At 40.0% G+C, this 18,317-nt stretch overlaps 1 protein-coding gene across 2 annotated transcripts in view; it reads left to right on the plus strand.

The window, feature by feature from the left end:
- The window catches only part of LOC113978063 (BMP/retinoic acid-inducible neural-specific protein 3), a 189,812-nt gene that overhangs the window by 129,841 nt on the left and 41,654 nt on the right, over positions 1-18,317 (plus strand). For both annotated transcript variants that reach the window (XM_027704759.1, XM_027704760.1), the window contains exons 5-6: positions 9,237-9,342; positions 11,784-12,020. In XM_027704759.1, the coding sequence (XP_027560560.1) occupies positions 9,237-9,342; positions 11,784-12,020 (343 nt within the window). The remainder of the gene's footprint in view (positions 1-9,236; positions 9,343-11,783; positions 12,021-18,317) is intronic.

Genomic DNA, 18,317 nt, shown 5'->3' on the forward strand with positions numbered 1-18,317 from the left:
TTGGGTTGGAAGGGGGCCCATCCAGTGCCACCCCCTGCCATGGGCAGGGACACCTTCCACCGGCCCAGGTTGCTCCAAGCCCCATCCAACCTGGCCTTGGACACTTCCAGGGAAGTGGTTATGGGCATTATTCCTTTAACTCACTTAAATAGTTTAGAAAACATCAATGTATGTGCAGGCATCAGAATAGACTCAACACCAATCAGTTTGGTTCACTGTTCTTCAGCTAATTTGATATTGGCCTTTGGAGTTTCAAATGCAATTGCAGATAAATATTTGAAGATGCTTTTTTTCCTATCAAATAATAAGAAACTAACAGGTACATTTACATGGTAGGTGCCAGAGATTTGGTTTCTGAATCTTAAGTCTGTTATAGTTTATACAGCTCTCAGGCCCTGCCACAGGCTGCCCAGGGTGTCCCCATCCTGGGAGGGGTTTAAAAGATGAGTAGATTTGGCACTTGGGGACACGGTTTAGTGGTGGCCTTGGCAGTGCTGGGGGAACTGTTGGACTCAATGAACTTAGAGGTATTTGCCAACCCAAATGATTCCATGATTCTATGGTTCAGTTATTCTGTGGTTCAATTATTATATGGTTTTATGATTCTATTGTTCTATGATACTATGATTACATAATTCTGTGATTCTATGATATGAAAATCCATAACTCCATTATTCCATCATTCTGTGAACAAGTTTGTCAATCCTATTGGTCTACTTTGAGTAAGATTCATATAATGTGGTCATGCCCAATGCATGACATACATACTTACTGCAGCAGAATTTGCACATCAGGTTCCAGTCTCAGACCTTCTTTCCCTGTTTTTTTACAAGTCTGTGGGATTTAAAGGCAAAGATTTGCTTTCACCACAGATTAACCGACAGAATCATCATGTAACAACATAATCAATCAAAGTTACAGAACAACAGAGCTAAATTAGTCATCTACCCCTGAGGAGCATCCGTATGAAATGAAGTTTAGAGCTTCAGTATTGAATAGCTTTTCTTTTCTAATACAAATTTCACCAAGCTAAACTCCCTTTAACTGGAACATCTGATAGAGGTTTAATGGTTAAATTATAGATCATTTGTAGCTGCTGACTCTGTAGGTAGGTCTTCAAATGTGCAGGAAAGCATTAAAACCAGCAGCATAAAAATAACAGTTTAGCAAAAACTATAAATGGAGAGTTGGCAGTACCAGTGAGACAGAAAGGGCAAATGTGTTACAGTCATTTACCAGAGGGAATAAATGGGTGGGAAGTAATGAGGATACAACCTAAAAATAAATCCCTACAAACACGTATGTGAGGCAGGCAGAGCAAGCCAGCAGAGAGGCATGGACAGGAATGTGATTTCTTTGGAGAGGTTGGAATGACAACCCCGTGAGGGGGAGTCTGACTAGAGGATGGGAAAATAAAATGGACATGCAAAATGTCCTGCTGGGATGTCACTGGGAGAGGGGCACAGTGTTCAGGGTTGGAGTGCTGTGAACTGCAACAGTAAATCAGGAGTTTACATGTGCACCCAGGCAGGAAATGTTAGAGCTGGAAACAGCTTCAATTAGGAAATTGTTAGAGAGATTACTGAAAAGAATAAGTGATGCCTTAAAATCTATATTGTATAAAGTTTTACTGTAGCTTGTTAGTACCTTTAGCCTGCTAAACATCTTTGTACCAGATTTCTAAAAATGCTGTTTAACATTCTTTGTTAAGAATTTCAATGGACAAGGGATTTTTAACGAGGTGAAGAGCTCCTTATCTGTGAAAATGTACTGGGAAAGAGGCCCAACAGAGACATAACACTTGGTATAAGTAGTCAGAGCTATTCAGGGGCCTTGAAACCATTCCAAGAGGGTCAGAGGAGACGAGGTAGACAAAGAAGATGAAGGGGTGGTCATTGTAGGACCATGGACTCAAATCCCGGTGCTGTGGGAGGGCTGGTTTTGGGAGTGGGTGTAACAGATGAGGAAATGCCCAAATATTGTAATTAGAAACTGAATATTGTAATTAGATGATTGTATAAAGTTGCAAAAAGCCTCTGCAGGTGGGGTGTGCAATATATTTTCGTGCACCACCGATGCCACGTTAAAGAAGTGCTTTTTGCCTTTCAATACTCAAAAATAGTCCAGAGAATTACTTCTCTGTTTTAGAACTGCACAGAAACATATAATCATAGTAGGATCTCCATGGAAAATTGGGTTCTTAATTAACCTGCCCTTATCATTTTGATTTTTGAGCTTCAAGTCTTTAAATGTGTTATTTTTAGGACCTAGTGTTAACCTTTCACACGTTTTCATTAGCACAAGTTTTTTTCTATTTTTTTCCTCTTAAAAAAGAATGTATATATAATTTTTGAAACTGACCCCTTTGGAGGTAAAATGTTTCCAAATGATCTAAAGTTAATTTTTATATTTACCAACATGATCTTTTTCCTGATACTTCACAAAGAAAAGGAACATTTTAACTATTCATTTTAATTAAGGAAGGACTACAGTTTTTCTTCATACTTTCCCAACTTAAAAAAAAATAAGTTTTTCATTCAACTGCAGTATTATTATGGCTAATAACCTCTGTGAGTATTATAAAGGGACAAATCATCCTGTCTTCCTGAAATTAATGGGGACACAGTGAAAAATCCCAGTAGCCTTAGCACTGGATATTGGAACTGATCCATGAAGATATGAATCCTATTCCTAATACTCTTGGAAAGTCCTTGCATGGGATTTTGTAGTTAGATGTATGATGATGGCCTCCCTTTACAGTCTGTGCCCCAAAATTTCTTTGGAGGTCTTTGTCCTATATATAGTAATGGAATTATATTTGGAAAAGGATGCAAAGTTAGGAATTGGGTTTTGCTTCAGTAAGCAGCTTTGCTTTTGCTTTCTGCAGATACCATGAGGTTTTTATAAACATGAAATATCATTTTAATTTGTATCTGCACTGTCCTCTCTGTTTCTAATTTTATCTTTTAGACCAAATATATAGATTTCATTTACTGTTTGTTGCTCAGCTCTCTCTTTAGGCCATAAAAGCTGTGAAAAAATAATATTAGTGTTAATTTAAGTAAGATATGAGCAAGTAGAAATAGCTAAATGGAAACTGAGACAAAATAGTCAGTTTTTATTACATTTTTGCCAGCTCTGCTACTTGTCCATAAAAGAACTTCACTGTCATCTGTTCTTCAAGATTAATTAAAAGAGATAACCTGTTCTTTCAGAGAGAGTGCCTGTCCTCATTCTCTGTATGAGGCTGATGCACCTTTGATTTCGGAAAACGCAGGAAATAAAGTCTCTGGCAACACTGCCCTGCCTGGTTTTCCAGCAGCCTCATTTCCTGCAAACTTACTGGTTGCATTCCAGAAGGATGCACGGGAACGTGGCATCTCACAGGCAAGGGATTAAAAATGTCCTTGAAAAGGGGAAAACTGTGGCTGCGATACCAGGACTGTCAGTGCTGCCAGACTCCTTTCAATGTTCTTGTGGATTCTCTGGGAATTTACAGACAATAAATTACTCCCTGTGCTGGTGGGGAATAGACTTGAGCAGAGAGGTGATTGCTCCCTATCACATGAACCTAAACAGCCTTAAAAAATCATCATATTTTTTAACAAATGCAACAAGAGAGCAGAATTCAAACAGTGGGAGTTTATATTTCTAGTTCCTAGAATATTCTGATTTCTGGGGTATTTAATGCTTTATGTAAGGAGGATACATTTCAATCTCATTGTAGTGGAACAGTCTGGTTCACAGTAAATTCCCGAGAGCACAATAAGAAAGGAGAGGGAATAGAAGGATTAGACTGAGATCTTGGGAAACTTAAGTGTTGCATTTGGTAAAATTCAACGTTGTCTCCTTGCCCAAAAACTTGAAAGAAGTCGTTATTCCTCCTCTAATGAAGTTAATGGAAATTTTGCAATTACTTCTCTTGCAGAAAGATCAAGTTTACTGTTCCTAATGCATCTTACAGATGACAGAAAAATACAATGGGAGCATTTCCAGGTCTCCTGAGTTAGTGGGCTCTTCAAATTGAAACATCAGCCCTATTCTGGTAGCAAATGTGCTGAAAGCATTACATGCCTATGAGGTATTGTTTTAGAATGCTGGCAATTAATGAAATGATATTGAAAACATGAATCCAACCCCTAACATTGCAAATGCTGCTGGTTTGTCTGTACCTCCTTCAGAAAAGCCCATAGCAGGAGAAGTGTCAGTCCTTGGAACACACAGAAAATTTGATTTATTTTAATTACCCACTAATTAGCAGGAGTTTTTTAATACCTTCAATGACATAAGTAGGGCAGCAGAGCAGCAACTATTGTGTTGCAAAGGGAAGTGCTGGCATAAAGGTGCTTTTGTGAAAAACTGTCAAGCCCGGGGGGAAAAAAACGAAGAGAATTGGCAGGAGATCCACATCTAAATAGAAAGTACATTTAGTGCCTATTCATTTGATCACTTTTTTTAAGGTGAAATGAGCTTTGACTGCAGAATGTGCGGGGATTCCAATTTGAGGGAACAGAGGCTGGAGGACCAGCCCTGAGGGTGAGGTCCAGGGGAGAGTCATGGAATCATTAAGGTTGGAAAAGACCTCTAAGATGACCAAATCCAACCATCAACCCAACACCACCAGCATGTTATTTAGGAGAATCCTAAGGACTTCAGGTTTTCTCTCCATTCCAAACTTTACCCTGCCTTCTGCCTGCACTGGTTGTTCGGAACAGACCTTCTTAAATCACGTGTATATGATGAGTTTGCTTAAATAATTATTTGAATGTTCAAAACATTAAAGAGGTTTATGGGGATGTGAATATGGCTGCCTGTTCTGAAGTGACCAGCATTGTCTCATCCTCCTTTGTGTTGGCTAAGTTCTCTTCCTTAGAAGCCAAATACCTTTTTAAGCAGTCTCACAGAAGAGGACAGTGCTTTATGAAGGCAGCACAGCGTTAGGGATATTAGCTCTGTGCATGTAAAAGGACACACCAGGAGCAAAATCTCTGCAGAAATACATTTCTCTTTTATTAGGAATGTCTTCCATAGGCTTAATTATCATGGACACAAAAAGCAGACTATTTCCCAGGGAAATACTACCCACTGATATCACAAGAATTCAGCCCTGCTGAAGTGCCGGGAGTTGTGTTCTCAGTGCACTTATAATCGGGTCGTTATCACCATGGTTATGAGATTTAACTGACTCAAAACTGTAGGCATTTGTCTCATTAATGCCAAATTGTTAGAGTTTATTTCTGGGAACTGAAAGCCCTGCTGCCCAGGGAAACCTGTTCTGTGCTAATCTCTGCAAACAAGGCTGGAGAACAGCCTGCCTGGCTCGTGGCAGAGATTTCACCCGTGTTTTGTTACCCGTTCTTAGGGAGTTTGGTTAACAAATAACTTTGTTCTGTGGTGTTTTGCTTTGTGAGTTCATGTTCTTTGTGGGCTGCAGGCCTTACAAACTAAGGATGTGGTTCTGGTGCTCTTTGTGCATATTCAGTCCCTTCTGGACCATCTCAGCACAATCCACATTTAGATCTTAGCTTTTCTTCTCCTCTTTTTGGTTCATCTTTTTTTGTGCGCTCTCAGACAAAACAGTTTTCAGTTGTGATCTTGGGACTGAACACAGTCACACTTCTCTGCCTGGAAGATAATTAAAGACGTGCCATTGCCTCTCCAATGTCACTTCTGTTGTTCCTGAAACAAAAAATGTAAAATCATCTGTGATACCAGCAACATTAAGATCAAACCAGAATTAATGTCTTTGTACTACTTTCTCCCACCCCACCCCCTTGTCTGCTTTTTTATCAACAAGAGTTACTCCAAAATGTCCAAGGCCAGGTTGGATGGTGCTTGGAGCAGCCTGGGCTAGTGGAAGGTGTCCCTGCCCATGGCAGGGGGTGCCACTGGATGAGTTTTAAGGCCCCTTCCATACCAAAGCAATCTGTGATTCTGTGATCTATGACAATTAAATCCTTTCTTTTGATCAGAAAATTTGATGGGAATTCGAAGCTTCCATTTATCAACCACTCAAATTCTCTTTCTGGTTTACAATCTTTGTGGAGCAGGATTTGTGCAAAATATAAAAAAGCACATGGAACTGCATCACTTTGACCTCTGACTGGAATTGTCACCCATCAAAAATGGAAGGTTGAATGATCTTTGTGTTCTTTAGTATTTCTTTGTTACATATTGAGACTATACATTTTGACTTTCTTCTTGCAATGTATTTTCCATGCAGAAGTTAAAAGTACCAGAGCTGATCGAGGAAGGGGAAGGTACTTGGAAAAGTAAAAGAGTGAATAATATAAATATATAGATTTGAATGAAAAATTTAGAAAAGGTCCTTGTTTATTGCCCGATTTGTTAAGCATTGTCTTTTATTGCTATTATTAGAACTGTATTTTATTACTTCCTTGTAACAATTATGAACATCTCTAAGTCACATCCAAATTTAACTGTCCTCGGCTTTTTTTCATAGAATCAGTTTTCTTCTGATCCAATGTATTTATATAACCAGTCTCTAAGAGCAAAAAGACTTTTAATGGTGATTTTTTTCCTCATTCTGCCTCTTGGCACAACTAAATACACCAAGTGCTCTCACTCAAGACACTGGTAGTCCCTAGCTATGTTTTGCATAATTCAGATGGAGTGAAGAAGCATGAACACAAAGGGCACAATAACTAAAAAGCTACTTACTAACCTTCCTTATTTTATGATTTCAGGAGACATAAGAGTAATAAGAATGGATAGGAATTGTAAAATTTGCTTTACAGTTTATACATTTCATACAATTTTATGAAGCTGCATTGCCTTATAATCAAATGGTTGAAAATCACAATAATATACAAACAAAAACAACACTAAAATAAATGGGACTTTAAATAAAGAATTGCACAGATGAAGGCTGAGCATAATATTTCAGAGTTAGGATAAAACTCACTGCAACATTCACCTGCCTTTTATTATCTTCTGGCTATTTTTCTTATTTGATCTGGGTAACTCTCTTTGATATTGTATAAAGAAATTGGGATTCTGTAAATGGGCTGGGAATGTTACCAAAAAAGGAGATTTTAGACTGAAATTTTAGACTCCTTGTTGGCGGACTGAAGGATCCCAGGTAAATGACAGCTGTCATTCCAGCTGTGTCCAAGCCAAATGTGATGCCTGTGCAAGAGTCTTTGTGCTGGGTCAGGATAAATATCCTACCCTGCCAGGGACATGCAGGGAGGAGCCAACCTGTCTGGGGCTCATTTCCTCTGCTCCAGGGGTGGCCCAGGCCCCTTCTGGGTGTCCTCTGCTGCCACTGCAAAGGGTCTCCAGCTCCACTCCCAGGAATGCCAGTCCAAAGTGATGGGAACGTGCCTGGAAGGGCCCGAAAAGTCATATATTCTTTGCAAAAGTGCAAGGAGAACGTGAGATCTGGGGGGTTTGAAGAACAGGCTGATCCAGCTGCAGCCACCCACATGTGCTGGTGGTAGCAACAGACTGTGAGAGAGCCAGGCAACCCTCAGCAACACGAACATTCATTATTTTAGCAAACCTTCACATTCTTTTCAAAACAATTCTGAAAAACAGAAGGGAGCTTGCTATTTTACCAGTCTAAGTTGGTTGTGTGGTTGCCTGGCACTCGGTTGCTCAGCGGAGGTGCAGATTTTGGAAATCTACTCCTTGACCCTGTAATTTAGGTTTGTTCTCCAGGAGATCCAGAGCTGAATATAATGGCTCATATAATACCTATAATGCCCGACATCAGAGAAAATAGAAGCGGTGGCATTAAAAACTGAGGCAGGTCACCAAATAAGGGTAAATCTGGCCCCAATTTCTGAAATAGCTAAAGGAAGAGAAGAAGTTCCAGGATAGTGGCTGAGCACAGTTTGGGAGGGGTGTGATAGAGGGTTTGATTGTACTTTGGCAGTAAATGAGTCTGGGACCATATCCCGTGGCCAGCATTCCCTGCTATGGCTGTTTGTATTGCTTTTATTCCACTTCTGCTTTCTTCTTTCTGCCTGGCCTTGATAAATAGGAAAAGGAACTACAAACCAATGAATTTTCTACAGCACTCAATCCAGTTTAAAAATTGTGAGATCATGGTACATCCACCTCTGCTGAGGGTTTGGGTTTTTTGTGGCTGCCTGTTCTGCTGTGGTGCTGCCCACCTGCTCTGGGCATCACAGCACTGCTTCATTGCTCAGAAACTACATTTTCATTTTAAAAATAAATTTGCCTTCATAATTACTTTGTTGACACTTAAGAATTATCTACAATATTCCAGGAAGCATATCAATTATTTTTTTTTTAAGTTTAAATATATTTACACTGGGAGAGGTGTAAATATACCAGGGGGTATTTAGATTGGATATTAGAAAAATTTATTCACTGAAAGAGTAGTCAGGCACTGGAACAGGCTGCCCAGGGCAGTGGTGGAATCACCATCCCTGGAAGTGTCCAAGAAATGTGTAGATCTGATGCTTGGGGACGTGGGTTAGTGGTGGGTTAATGATGGGACTTCACCATCTCAAAAGGCTTTTCCAACTTTAATGACTCTGTGATTCTCTGATTTAAGTAACTGCTCTTTTCCAAACACAATCCTCAGCTGTTAAGACAGAGCTCTGCTGGTGGTGGTTCTGTTTGATAAATGCAGCTGTACTTTGGTTCTGTGCCCATGGATTTGGTGACTACAATGGACAACGTCTAGAATCTTGTGTCTAAACTTACCTGACACCCTTCCCTGATGAAGAATATCCCACCCCTACCACCGTTACAAACACAGCTCATTAAAGGTTTTTACTTCCATATCCCACTGGGCTTCACAGAAAAATCAAAGTTTTTTCCATGATCTCAACAAGGAGTTGTCATGTGCACAAGTTTTGACAGAGCAAATCCCAACCTTCATGTTTGTAAACCTTGTAATTCCCACAGCCATGAGAAATAAAGAGTGTTTAGGCTGTTAGTTGGCAGCTGGGATGGCATTCCACTGTTATAGCACTGTACTATTGCAGTATTTGTATAGTATTGTGATATTATAGTGTTTGGGAGGATTCCCTGCAATAGAAAGAACCCTTCCTGCAGTTTGTGGCATCGGTAAAACATTTGCAGTCCTCCTTTTTGCAATTAAAATGAGTTATTTCACCCTAATTAAGTCTGAAATGCATTGCTGGCTGAATTAAAGGGAAATTTCATGAAACAATTTTCTGAACTCCTCAGTCTGCTTGGAATAATCCAGCAAGTGCTTCTCCCTTCCCCTGGCACAGGTGACAGAGACACGGACGGGGCCTCTTGGCTGCAGTAACTATGACAACCTAGATTCTGTCAGCTCAGTTCTGGTTCAGAGTCCTGAAAACAAGATTCAGTTGCAAGGTACGTAGGTGCAATTTCATTCATTTGTTTTGGAACGGGATGACATTTATCACACTGTTTGTTTTCCTGTTTTCCCCCTCCATAAAAGGTCATTTTTCCTAATTTTTGTGTGTGTGTTTGTGGAATAAGACAAAGTGAAGGAAATGTCAGTACCTCGTGTTGCCTTTGAAACAGAAACAATTTCTGTACCCATCAGAAAATAATTTGAATGGCCCCGTTAACATTTTGCATCCCTATTTAGCCTCCACTGGCACACTTTTTAAACAGCCTGAATTCCCAGGTTCCACCAAGCAGGGGGTGACATTTGGAGTGCTCAGCCTGCTCTGCACATCCTGAGCAGGACCTTGGGCCTCACGCAGTTGTTCCACCAAAATCCAGGGAGTCACCAGAGGAGCAGGATATACACTTTTAAACACTCCAAATAACGAGGAGTCAAAAGGCTCCTCTTGGGAATTTTAAGAAAGCTTGGAAGGTTAAGCATCTCACTCAGTAGGCAAGTAGTAGTAATTATACATAAATAAAAATGAAAAAGGAAAAAAATAAAGGGAAACAGGAAAGGGAAAAAGAGGAGGAGAGTCATAATTTTTAAATGTTTTATTTTCTTTTTTGATTCCAGCAGATGCATTTCCCAACCTGCATTTTAGGTAGATAAAAATTTCTGATAAGTTCCCATGTATTGTATTAGACTGCTAATAATTGCTATTTTCAGTTACACAAGTGAAACAGGAACAACTTATTGCTATGAAAACACACTAAATTCCCTTTAATGTATGTATTTGTGCAGACCTCTGACTACACACCATGAGAAAACAATGCAATTCTTAATTTGCAGTTGCAGGGAGATATAAAATGATTTCCAATTTTTAAACGTTTCTATATTGATTTGTAAATCAATTGGACAGAGTGTGAAGTTGTTGGTGACTACAGAGAACAGCTGTCAGGGATGATGATCCTTGTGGTCCCTTCCATCTCAGGATATTCTCTATGAGTCTTGCTTAAAATATCCATGTGTTTTTTCTCCTTTTTCCTTTCTGTCTCCCCAGAATAAATTAAAAACCATAAAATTATCATTTTTTCCCCAGAGAGAACGTATATTTAAAAAAAAAATCATTTCATTTGGGATGTAAAGAGTATTTCCAGACATAATTTGTGATTTTTAGTGGTTTCCAGCATATTCATGATGTTTGTCTGTTCAAATTCAGAAAATAATCTTTGCATCCCTCAGGCAGTGGATGGTTGCCATTGAATTGTCTTTAGCAGAAATACATTGTCAGAACTGTGTAAACTATTTAGTGGAAGAATGGAACAAGACTCCTGTTTGTTTGTCTGGGCTTTCTTTTCCTTTCACAACTCTTCACAACCACACAAATACATTGAAAAATTTACTCGGGCAACAGCAGAGTTTTACAAATTTTGACATGAGATAGAAGAAAGAGTCAGACCTGGTTTCAGCAATTGTGATATGAGTTTCATCTTGGAAGGGTTATGAAATTACTGTTACAGCTATATTTTTGTATATACCTAAAAATAAGGGATGATTCTATGAAAATGCCCAAGTGCTTATGTAAAAAAATCTTGCATCAGAAATACCCAACTCATATGCTGAGAAATTACCTGGACCACAAATAAGCTCCACTGGCTCCAGAGAGTTTATTTTCGTCACAGAAAATAACAGCAAATAGTAAATAAAAATGTATAATTTACCTCCCTGTGGCTCTTTGATTGGTAGATCACTAATGTAGCTATAAAATACTATATATGTGTAAAATACTCATTCCCATCACTGGGGTCCTCATAAATGATAGTCAAAGTTTTCAGACGAATAAATCTAAATCTCTGGTCGCAAACATTGCGAGATTTTGATCCCCCTGCTCTGTTCTGGTCCATCAATGTGACATCCTATATGGCATGGCAGGGTGAGGACACACAGCAGAGGGATTTGTGACCCACCAGGAATGTTTTGAAACCCCCTTGGAGCTGGACGTAGCACCCTTTCTCCTTTAGGAGGTTTAAAAATGTTTGCTTTCTCAAGGTTTTGTAGCCCATCACATCCAGTGGATTATCCCAGAGCAATTTCATACCAACGCTAGAAAAATTAACAGATCAGCTAAATTTTATTTTTCAAAAATTTCCTCCCATCCAATTTTTCCCATCCTTGGTTTGCCCCCACAGAATCATGAGAGATAATCAGAGTTCTTTAGACAAACTATATCTTGCTGTATCAAAGGAAACATGGCAAACAAGCCCAGTTTAGGATGGCAGTGTTCACCCTCACACCTCTTGTCCTGGTTACGTTGTCTCTTCACTCAGGGTTGCTTTCCCTTCATCAGCATTTTTGTTTTTCACAGTTGTTTGTTTGCTTGCTACATGTGCTGGGAAAGTTGCTTGGCTCCAACGTTACTTTGTGTTTAACAACATAATATTTACTCCGTTTCCTTCAGGCCTTCAGGTCATCCTGCCCGAGTACCTGCAAGAACACTTTGTGCAGGCAGCTCTGAGCTACATTGCCTGCAATTCCGAGGGGGAGTTCATCTGCAAGGACAATGACTGCTGGTGTCAGTGTGGCCCCAAATTCCCCGAGTGCAACTGTCCCTACATGGACATTCAAGCCATGGAAGAAAGTTTGCTCCGTATAAGTGAGACTTGGAATGCCTACAACAGTGAATTTGAGGAATCTGGTGAGATTTTGGCTTTTTTTCCCCCCTCTTTGGCTGTATTTCATACAATGGTTTGGGTTAGAAGGGACCTTAAAGATCACCTAATTCCAACCCATGCACAGGGACACCTTCCACTAGACCAGGCTGTATTTACTCAACAGACTCCATCTAAAGTCTCCAGAATTCACACATATAAAGGTAAATGTTTTAAAATTCATCCTGGATCTGAGTTGAAGTTATAATAATAACAACTTTCTAATAGGAAGTGTTGTCCTCAGCTCATGATGATCCCAGTCTGTTCACTTCCCTCAGGATTTGGGTAGATGTGTTTGACTATTCTCCTGCTCTGCTTTGTGGTGTCCAGGGCTGTGAGAACTTGGTCTCTACTGGAGCAAGAAGTGTATGGGCAGAAAGCAGAAAAAATGGGAACAAAGCCAGGTTATAAACTTTGTCTGTGCATTCTGAATGTTTGTTCTGTACTGCAGCTGAAGCAGTTGCTTTATTTCACATCTGTTTTTCAGTGTGGGGTCAGAGTTTATCCCGCACTTCCCCTTTTTCTTGTCCCTCCAGCAATGTCATAAAGCTGACATGGAGAGCAAAGCCAGCCCTTGATTGACTAAATTCATCCCATCACAGATGACACATTGCTTCTTTCTTTGACTTCTGTTTGAGCTGGCCCTGTCCAGGTTGTCTCCTCAACCTGCTTGTGCCACATTAATTTTTCTGTACTGCATCAAGGTTTGTTTCATCCATCATTTCGCCCGTCCTGAGCATCAGAACTTCCAGTCCCACAGAGAATGGGAACTACAGGTAAAATCAGTGTCAGAACAACTGTTTTCACAACTCACTTGCTCAGTGATATCAGTAACAGCTGTCTAACCAGATGGTGGGAAAAGTTAAGGACAGCTCAGCAGACCTGGGAAAAATCACTGAGGAAGAAACAGAAATGAGGGAGATAAGAAAGAGTCAGAAAAAAACATAAAAATCACAGGTTTTAATGAGTTGTGTTGGAGAAAGAGAACAAATCAGTAGCAGAGGGAGGGAAGAAGACTATACAGTGGTCATGGGAAGAACAGGATAAATATCAGTACAATACTTAACTGTGAATGGACAGTACTTTAGATACAATCATTTTTTGTATTTGTTGTTTTATTGCTAAAGACTGATTCCTCAATTCAAGAGAAGTGAGAATTTCAAGAGAGCCAATATCAGTGCAAATTTCAGTCGTTGCAACTTTTAGTGAGACTTGATGACTAAACCTGAGTCTGTTTAGAAGATCTTGGGCCCTTTTCCTATCCCTGTTCTCACCTTTAAGCAGGACACCAGAATTTACAATACTTCCCCTTGGAGGATCACAGATTTCTCTGATTATAAAAGCCTGAATTTATGTTTTGGTTTTGTGAACATTTGGGTGCAGTTTCCCAGCGACTATTTTGACCCCTTTAAGTATTTATGGAGCTGTGCTGTCATCTATTACTTTGCAAACTAGGACAAGTGCATTGACTCTACAGAGGGGCACATATTTTACCATATTTTGTCCTGTTTGAATGGATGTGACACTGTTCAGTGCCCGAAGAATGTCATTTAAAGGAACCTTCTTAAGAGGAATTTTAGTTAAGCTGGAAGAGCACACACATCTGAATCTGTGCAGGATTCTTATGGCAAGCTGTATATGGGCATCAAGTGAATTATGAGTGGGAGTTGTTGTCAGCCACATTTGTAGTCCTGTGTTCAGGTCTGTGACATGAATGTCAAGGGAAAATTGGGAAGAGTTAAATTCTGGGCTTTTAAAAAAGACTCTTTAGCTGTGCTGTGTGAATCACTAAAATGCCAACTTCACATATATCTGTCAATTAGGTAATTGGTGGTAGGTGTGGTTACTAAGAAGTGTGAAATTTAGGTTATTAACATCATTAAAACATATGCCACACTCCCCTCTTCAGTCCTTGAATTATTTAAATCATTTTTAACCTAATAAATATACTAAGCATGACTTCCATATCTCAGAGGTAGCTGAGGAAATTTCTGCTTTTATCTTAGAAACTGTTTTGCATAAAGATGTTCTTGGGAAGGTGAGCTGGGTAACCTTGTATGGGTCTGTGCTTGTATAAAAGTCAGCATGGGAACCTTTGATAGATGGTTCAGTCCCTGTGCATTCAATTCCCTATAGAAACTATGTATTTCCACCTGAGCAGCTCTTCCAGTGCTGTCACACATGTTCCAGCCACAGTGATACAGATACAGATATTTTTCTAACCACTGAGACATGTTCTGAAATGTTTGGAGATTGAGCAACATTTAAATTATGAAAAACACTAAAATATCAGTGTGCTCTGATTCATGTTAATGGCTTGTTCTGGGAACCAAAGGGACTTATGCAGCACAACTAAAAAACTATTAAACCCAGCCTTTGTCTAAATCAGTGGAAGTCAGCTTTTGAGTTGAGTACATTGTTTTATTCTAATCTATTTATAATAAAAATAAATTAGCTAGAAACAAAGCCAGATTATGTAGTAATTTCAGTCTGAGTAGTGAGGGGCAAGATAATCCAGAGCACTGACTGCTGGCCCATATAGACTGCTGTTAACAGCAGGGGCATGAATGAATTCATGAATTCTGTTCTTTGGCACTCTGAACTCCACAGTCAAGTAGAGTAAATACAAGTGAATTAATTCTTCAACTTTTCTGCCTTCCAAACCCTTTCTTATCTTACATATTACAAAATAGTCCCCTGACTCCAGAAACTAATCTTGTCCCCTAATACAGACCTGTAAGACTTACCAGGTTCACTTGAGGTCACACACAGTGCCTGTGGACAGAATTTAGTTTAAAGAGGAAGAAGTAAACATTCTGTTTAAGATGGTTTGTTTACCCTGGGTGTTATCTCTCCTCCTTTCTGTTCAAGATAAAACAACTGAGGGCTTTTTTGAAGGATAAGAAGGCTGGGACTGTTCACCTGGAGAAGAGAAGGCTCAGGGACCGTGTGTGTCAATACCTGAAGGGAGGGTGCAAAGGGGGCAGAGTCAGGACAAGGGGCAGTGGGCACTAAAACACAGGAGGTTCCCTCTGAACACCAAGGAACACCTTTGAGGTGACCTGGCTGGCCCAGGGAGGCTGTGGAGTCTCCATCCTTGGAGTCATTCAGAAGGTGACTGGCCATGGTCCTGGGCAGCTGGGTCTAGGTGGCCCCACTTCAGCAGGGGTTTGGATCAGATGTTCTTTCCCATCTCATCCTGTTGCTCTGTGACCAAAGAATTCTCCTAGTTTTCACCCTGGAGGACTCTGGTCTGGAATTTGGGCTTGCTGGGAGTGACAACCCTCTTTTGAGCCACTGTGACTGTTACAAATTAGATGACTGAGCACTTTCCAGTTCAGAATGTGTCGCTCATCATCGTGTGCAGATTGGATCTCACTCAGGCTCTTCAGGAACTTTTTAACTACTCAAATGTCATTTTGGAGGATGTGGAGCAGTATGCTATTTATCTCTCAGTAAATTTGGCTGCCTTTTTCACCTCTCTAGATGCCCTCCAGCAATAAATACTTGATCACTATTATCTCAATGAGCTTCATATCAGCTCTTAATGTCAGGTTATGTACTACGTTCTCAAAGACGACACAGGAGCTACTTCAAACTGTTTACTCTGAACCATCTGCTTATTCCTTATCAGATCTTGTGGCCTCCAGACTCAGCTACAACCCAAGCAAATGAGCAGCTGTTCAACCTTTAATAACAAATTTCATTAGTTTCTTGAGGCCTTGGAATTACTGTGTAAGCAAAGTTCTCCCTGAGACCACCACTCCAAGAAGCTGTGCTCTTACCATCCAACACGCAGGCTAAAAATATCCCCTCTAATGGAATCAAGCAGTGTTTCATTTACCCTCTCTCAAAGTGCAGGAAAGTGGCCTTCCAGGGGAGTTTGTAACCTGAAACACAACTGGATAATGCAGTTGAGCTGCTGTTACCACAAGTCCCTGAGTTGCACTGACATTTCACAGTATGGAGTCCACCCATGTTAGTTGGATTAAAGATTAAAGCACTGCAATCCTCACCACACTTCCCTGTAGCCTCCCCACCTTTACACTGTGTTGTTCTCTAACATTGCCAATTTTCTTGTACCCCTTCTGCCCCCAATACCAGGAGCATGTACTTGTCCAGGTGCTCCTCCTACCTCATCCTCTCAGTAAACTCTGTCTTCCCATTTCAGGAGAAAGCTTTGCCCTAAGCACTCGAGCGCAATTAGTTTCCCACAACAAAGACCATCAAAAGATTCCTTGAAAAAGAATCTCAAATTTTGGAAGCATTTGGACTTCCACAGCTTATGGTTGCAGCAGTGTTGAGGATGGTGTGGGTAAATATGTTATCTTGTTACACATCACTGCTCTGGGAAGTTTTTGAAACTGTCTTGTCAAGGCAATGTACAAAGAAGTAAATTCTGACCCACAACTCTGACTGGCAATTTAACATTTTACAGAGATTATGTCCCACTGCTCTATAACACACAAAAGTCAGGAAAATCCCCAGAGACATCCACAGGCTCTGGATTCTGACAGCAGGGATGAGAAGATGGTCACACATTGCCTGTACCGTGATCTTGATGTGGTTGGCTGCTGAGTGCCTTTGGAAATCTGAACACTTCATTTAAACAATTTGAAGGACGGCAACTTTCTTTTAAGGTGATCTGCTCGTTGACATCAGAAAGAAATTTGTAGCAGTCCCTGTAGCAACCTAATTTCATTTTTCTAAATAAAAAGGCTATCAAAATAAAGAAGGACATGGATAATGGGGTTGCTCAAACAACAGAAAATGGCAAAAGTGTATTTTCATAATTTCTTTTTTTTATGTCTGGCATTTATGAGGCCTCCTGGAAACATGAAAAGAAAATCTTCCGTCAAGTATTTATTTTCCCATATCTGGCATTCAACGGCAGCTTCCACCTTCCCTTTGCACATCCCCCAAGTGCTGGGAGTAGAATATCTTTCTCCCCCTCAAAGGTAAAAAAAATCTCTTTGGGAATATTTCCCTGATAAGCATGGGATCAGGGATGTGCAACAAATATTGTGAGACAGCATTTCAAAGGAGCTTTGAAATTAAAACCCCATTCTTTCAAAGGTAGTTTAAGTACAAAATCCTGTGGAACAAATAGCAGGCCTGCAACAAACTGGACACAAGTTTTACTGCCACAGTTGGGCTTAAAGGGGATTCAGTGATGCACTGAAATATGTGCCTTTTGGAATCCTTTGTAGTCCATTAACTTTGGATTTGACTTGTGTGCTTGGGTGTCCAGCACCAGCTTAAGCAGATCAGAGCCAGAGCCATGGAGGACCCTGCAGAGCTGGGCCAATAACACAAACTGTTTACTCAACCAGACGTGTGGCTTCACAGGCACAATTAAACATCAGAAGTCACCTTGTAAATATTTTGAAATGTATCCTTCTACAGCCTTAAATGACACAAACAACTCCTCAAAATGTCGAGTTTGATTTTTCCAGTCACTTCTGTGTCTGCTTTACAGAGATAATTCAAAAGGTAAATTTCAGTATCACAGAAAGTGCCAGTGATAGAAGTACAGCCAAAGTAAATTGATATTAACTTGCACATTAATATTTGCTGAAACTATTTTTCATTGTGCATCCATCCTCCGCCACTGCTTTGATTGCAAAAGCACTATCAGAAGTGAATTGCTGTTGCAAGCTATTCTTAAATCCCTGGATTCACTGCCTTTGGATTTCATGTCTAATGCATTTCATAATTCCCTAATAACTCCGGGATGTCTTGCTGTTGGTCATTGGTTACCTTTTACATGTACTGACTTAAAATCATCTGAAAAAACCCACAGTTTTGAAAGGCTCACCTAAAAATTCAGTCTGAATCCTCGGTTAATGTGTAGCACTGCAGAGTTGTTCCCAAAGTTTTCTTGTTTGCATCAGCAGAGATTGCTTTTGAGACTTTGGAGTCCTGCTTCCTCAGTTCAATTATATTTTTCCATTTCTTTACAATGATTGAATTAATGATGTTCCCAAAATCTCTTTTATAAAAGAACTGGATTTAAAGGGCTGCAGAAAGTGGGTTCTAATAGAGGAGATGATAAGCTTATTACTGAATTAAATATCAGTAATACTAAAGATGAGCAAGTTCAAGCATGCCATTTTTGGGGGGGGGTAGCATTTGCATCTTCTATAATTACTTTTATGTAAAATCCACAGAAAGTAATAGGAGAGATCATCTCTAGCATTTCATAGTCTGCAGTGAGATTTAGAGAATTATCCATTTAATAGTGTCATGAATTTGTATCTCCATCTTCAAAACTGCAAACTGTG

Source organism: Neopelma chrysocephalum, unplaced genomic scaffold (genome assembly GCF_003984885.1).
Source record: "Neopelma chrysocephalum unplaced genomic scaffold, ASM398488v2 Primary Assembly neopelma1_287, whole genome shotgun sequence".
NCBI classification, from domain to species: Eukaryota; Metazoa; Chordata; class Aves; order Passeriformes; family Pipridae; genus Neopelma; species Neopelma chrysocephalum.